This window comes from Acanthisitta chloris, unplaced genomic scaffold (genome assembly GCF_000695815.1).
Source record: "Acanthisitta chloris isolate BGI_N310 unplaced genomic scaffold, ASM69581v1 scaffold36184, whole genome shotgun sequence".
NCBI classification, from domain to species: domain Eukaryota; kingdom Metazoa; phylum Chordata; class Aves; order Passeriformes; family Acanthisittidae; genus Acanthisitta; species Acanthisitta chloris.
Genome location: NW_008670415.1, coordinates 16,557 through 21,408, shown reverse-complemented (window position 1 = coordinate 21,408; position 4,852 = coordinate 16,557). Strand labels below are relative to the sequence as shown.

Here is a 4,852-nt window from a genome sequence, read left to right as displayed (position 1 = left end):
CCCGCTGGGTGCCCCCCAGATGGGACCCCCCGCATCGTCTCCTCCTTCAGCGAGAAGGTGGTCAACCCCGGGGAGCAGTTCTCCCTGATGTGCGCGGCCAAGGGGGCTCCCCCGCCGACCGTCACCTGGGCGCTGGACGACGAGCCCATCCCGCGGGACAGCGGGCACCGCACCAACCAGTACACCATGTCCGATGGCACCACCGTCAGCCACATGAACGTGACCAGCCCGCAGATCAAGGACGGCGGCGTGTACCGGTGCACCGCGCGGAACTCGGTGGGCAGCGCCGAATACCAAGCGCGAATAAACGTAAGAGGTGCCTGTCTACTTTTAAATATCAGAATAGGACTTTTAACTGGGCTTTTGGTTTCGTTCTGTTCCCCGGCTGATCGTTCCTCCTCGCCTCTCCCCTCCTCTTCCCAGCCGTGTGGGTCTCCCTGGCTATCCCAACCTCACCCCCTGAGCTCCCTGCTCCTGTCCCGCTCACACGCCTGCCCGTGGGGTTGAGCCTAACCAGTGCTTAAAGCAGGGAGTTTAACACAGTGGAAAGCAATTCCAGAGCCTTGGAGAGCTGGAGCCGAAGGGCAGCACTCTCCTCATTGGGGTCCACCCTCACCCCACCAAGCCTCTGCCTTAGAGTCTGTGCAGACCTGAGGGACCCCATCCATGCCTGGGGAAGGTGTGATGGGCACAGAAGCGTCCCAGGCCCCCCGTGCTCTCCCAGCCGCCCTTCATTCCCAACGGGAGCTTGGCTTCCTGGCAGCCACCCACCAGCACAGGGATCTCCGTGACAAACGATGATGAGGCAGCACGTGAAATCGTGGAAAATGAGCTTTGATTTGTCATGTCTGTATTTTCTTTGTCTGCTAAAAGCCATGGCCGCGTTAATCACCGTGTTATTACGGCTGGAGCGTGTTGCTCGGCGCGTTTCGGGAGCGCTCTCAGGCACGGGGTATGCTGTAAGCCCCTGCCCATTAATAATCCCCAATTAAAGCTCCCAGGCTTACAGGTGGGAGCGAGACAAGATAAGGGAGCATTTATTTGTCTGCTGAGAACGAGGGTTGAAGGGCTGTGTTTGTCTGTGTCTCAGGTTTGAAATGGATCTAGTGGCTTTTTGGCTGGGATCCCAGGAGAGTCGGAATTTTGCTGCCGTTTACTGCTGAATTTGGAGCAAGTTCATCCCTCAGCCGTGAGAAGCCAGAGCAGCGTTTTCAATGAGGATGTTCCCTTGCCTCCCTTTTCCCCCTCTCCCAGCTCTTGACGGGCTGTCACTAGATAAGATTCGGGTGTCTTTTTCCCTGGCACAGAGCATGTCCCTCAGACAGGCCTGAGAGATGGTTACAGGGCGAGATGCTAATTCCTTTCTCCTGCTCCTTCTCTAAACGTGTCCCAGACTGAGAAACACTGTCCATCAGCCGATCCTGAGTGTCTGTTAAGCTGTTATCCTGCTACGCCCTCAGGATGAGGAGTCAAGACAGGGTTAATCTTTAGATTACTTTGCTATTTTATGCAGCGGCTGAGAGAACAATGTAATTATCGATGCATGAAACCTCTCGTTTAAAGGTTCACCTGCAGCATTCTCCCAGTCCTTAGGCAGCACCAGAGCCAGTCAGAAACTGGTGTCCTTCTGGCATTACAGTGATACCCAGCCTGGCAGTGGGGGGCTCAGAAGTGTGGGGGTTAGGGCAGGTGAAGTATGTTTGCTGGTGAAAGTCACGTTCCTGTAGCAGCATTTGCCAAGGATGTTTGGCACAACACAGGCAGCTTCCTTCTGGGAGAGGCAGAGAGGGGCTGTGATGGTGGGGAGCTGTCCCACAGCTCCCGTGGCTGCAGGTGCTGCTGGAGGAGACAGGTGGAGGTGTGCTGGGTGGCCACGGTGCAGAAACACGCTGTGCTCCCAGACACTGTCTGACCTCCTGCAGTGGGTAGCAGTGGTGTGCCTGGGCTCAGCTTCCCCAGCACTGAGGCATCTGCAAAACTGGGGTGGAATTTGCTATTTGAAGTGTGACCCAGGACCACGTCCCTGTTTGTAGGCATGTGTGAGTAGGTGTAGCTGGAGGTTGCAGCCCAGGAGTGGCTTTCCCCACACGTGCTCAGAGGAGCCTGTGCCAGCTCCTTACCCAAACCAGGCTGGCTCCCACCTGTTCTGGTTACCTCCTTTGCCTGTGAAGCTCACTCCAAAATAGCAGCAGATCTGCATGCAAGCAAACTGCCCTTCGGAATTAACCTAGCCTGCCTCTTCCTTCCTCCCAAATATGTAGGTCCCCCGAGCATCCGAGCCATGAAGAACATAACAGCGGTCGCGGGTAGGGACACTTTCATCAACTGCAGGGTGATTGGGTACCCATATTACTCCATCAAGTGGTACAAGGACTCTTTGCTGCTGCCTGATAACCACCGCCAAGTGGTCTTTGAGAACGGGACTCTAAAGCTGATGGATGTGCAGAAAGGCATGGATGAAGGAGAGTATCTGTGCAGCGTGTTGATCCAGCCCCAGCTCTCCATCAGCCAGAGCGTCCACGTCACGGTCAAAGGTAAGAGAGTGGGGAGGTTTCCATGGATGGATGGATGGATGGATGGATGGAGAGGTCATGTTGGGGATGTCCCCGCTGTGGGATGGAGGCTGAGGAGCACTACATAGGGGATCCCGTGGCCAAGTGGTGGCTGTGCTCCGCAGTCACTGTGGATGAGATCCCAACTCCCACCACCACAGCCCTCAGGAACCGGCTCAGCTCCTGCTGGAGCGGCTACCTGGTCCTGTGTGTGTCCCAGCAGCTGCCCCGAGCCACGCTGTATCCATTTCCCCTTACAAGTGGTGGAGCAAGGATTTATGGTGTAAACATAACGTATTAAAACATCTAACCTTTGCTTGGATCACCTTCACCGATGTTTTTCTGTGTGTGCTAGCTTTTAAAAAAATAATATTCTCGGTCTTCCGAGCGCACAGAACATCTTAAAAGCTTCTCCAGGCCATCAATTATTCAGCCCCATTGAGGGAGCTATCAGTCCTAATGAATTGAGCCGGATGCATTCCCTCCCAGTGACTCGCCGAGATTGCGCTGGGAGCGCGCGGTGCTCCCGTATCTCCATCCTCAGAGTTGTCGGGTCGTCTCTGCCCGCTGCCAGCTCGGTGTTTGCAGTAAATCATTCAGACAAACACGGCGGCGCTGGGGACGGGGACGGCCAATTGTCGTCCTCCTGCTCACCCAGCGGGGTAACCATGGACTGGATTTACTCTGATCCCCCTCCCTCCCCTCCCAGACACCATTTTCTTATTAGGAATCAGGTTGGCGAGAGAGTGCATCAAGCTGATTAGAGATGCTGCCACTTGATTAGCTAATGCTCTTCTACAAGGCTTTCCAAAGGGAAGAGGAGGCTGTGGATAACCTATCTAAGGGTGATGCAGGGAGGACTTCTTGCCCCGTGGGTCTGCAGGGCACGGCCACCCCTGTTTTCCTCACCTTACATAAATCTCTGTCTATGTGTAGCCCCAGGGCTTGAAAAGAGGCCAGAGATGCTGGACTTGTCTTGGGACAACTGGGACAGGCAGGGCTAGTGTGGAGAGAGCACCTCAGGATGTGTGTGTGCTGTTAAATAACAGGATTTGCTGGGAGGTGCCATTGGAGGGTGCAGGATGCTGAAGTTCAGCTGAGGATCTGTGTTTTCTGGGAAGCAGCCACTAGTGAACCCTTCCCCAAGTGGATTTACTGCCTCGATTAGTGGCCGGTGACAGGCTGAGGACGGCGAGCGGGTGGGAGAGCCGTGCAGGCCACACATCTTCATTCCAGCTGCTGCAGATTTACACCCAGCCCACTGGCTGGATCCCTTATTTCCTCTGGCCATCGGATAAAAGGCCTCTGGGAAAGAATGGCAAAGCCCTACAAGAGAGTCAGGGAGTGAATAAACACAGCTGCGTAGAGCGAGGAGCACGGGATGGCACGGAGCGCCGTAAAGGTTTTACGGCCACATGAAGTGCCACCAGTGAGTTATGCAGGTCCTTCCAAGCATGTGGCAGTAAAAGCTTTACAGCTCCCTCCAGCACTGCTCCCCCAGGAAAGGGGGCAGGCAGGCAGCCCTAGCCCTGCTCGTGAGGCATCTCCCCTGTCTTGCGCCGAGGGAAGATCCTGTCCAGACGTAGCTGCTGCTGCTTAGCTGGGGGAGCTCAGCTTCAAACCTCCCCACTCCATAGGGCTTTGCAGCCACTCGGGTTTGCTTGCTGGAGCCTCTTCCCCAGCAGCACAATCCAGCATCCAGCTGGCTCCAAGGTGCCCTGACAGCTCCTTATTCCTGCAGACATCTTTGAAGGTTTTAATTAATCCCATGTGGGTTTGGTGCTGCTTGGGGCAGCTCTGCTCAGGTGGCTGAGGTGTCCTGGGGAGCACGGTACTGACACCAGCCCCACAGCTGGCACCACCAGGGCACTGTGTGGTGATGCTTCACCCCATGGGAGGGCAGAGGATGTTCTCTGGGGTCCCCTCTGGACCTGAGCTGCTGGGCCAGGCACTGTGGGCAGGGAGACCCTCGTGCAGTGCTCTGGGCTGTGGCTGGATCCTGCTGCAGCTATGCAAGCTCCTGGCAGCCCTGGAGAAAGGAGAATCCCAGTGGGAAGTGATTTGGGAAGGAGAGGCAAGTTGTGAGCTCTGGTTCAGGGATCTGGAGCAGGGGGAGAGGGAGCCTGTCCTTCTCCTGGCAGCAGCCAGAGGGGTGTGCTGGGAGAGGTGCAGATCCACAAGCCCATCCCCGCTCTGCAATAGACTGCAGTGCATTCCCAATTAATTATTCATTAATTATGGAAAACAGGCAGCACTGGCTCCACGGGCCCAGGAACTCGAGCCCCCGCGCCGCTGCCCGC

The 4,852-nt window shown here is 56.0% G+C and overlaps 1 protein-coding gene across 1 annotated transcript in view; it reads left to right on the top strand.

The window, feature by feature from the left end:
* The window catches only part of DSCAML1 (Down syndrome cell adhesion molecule like 1), a gene marked incomplete at both ends in the record, with an annotated part of 23,775 nt that overhangs the window by 2,397 nt on the left and 16,526 nt on the right, over positions 1–4,852 (top strand). The window contains 2 exons of the mRNA XM_009073679.1: positions 20–316; positions 2,262–2,534. Coding sequence (XP_009071927.1) covers positions 20–316; positions 2,262–2,534 — 570 coding nt within the window. The remainder of the gene's footprint in view (positions 1–19; positions 317–2,261; positions 2,535–4,852) is intronic.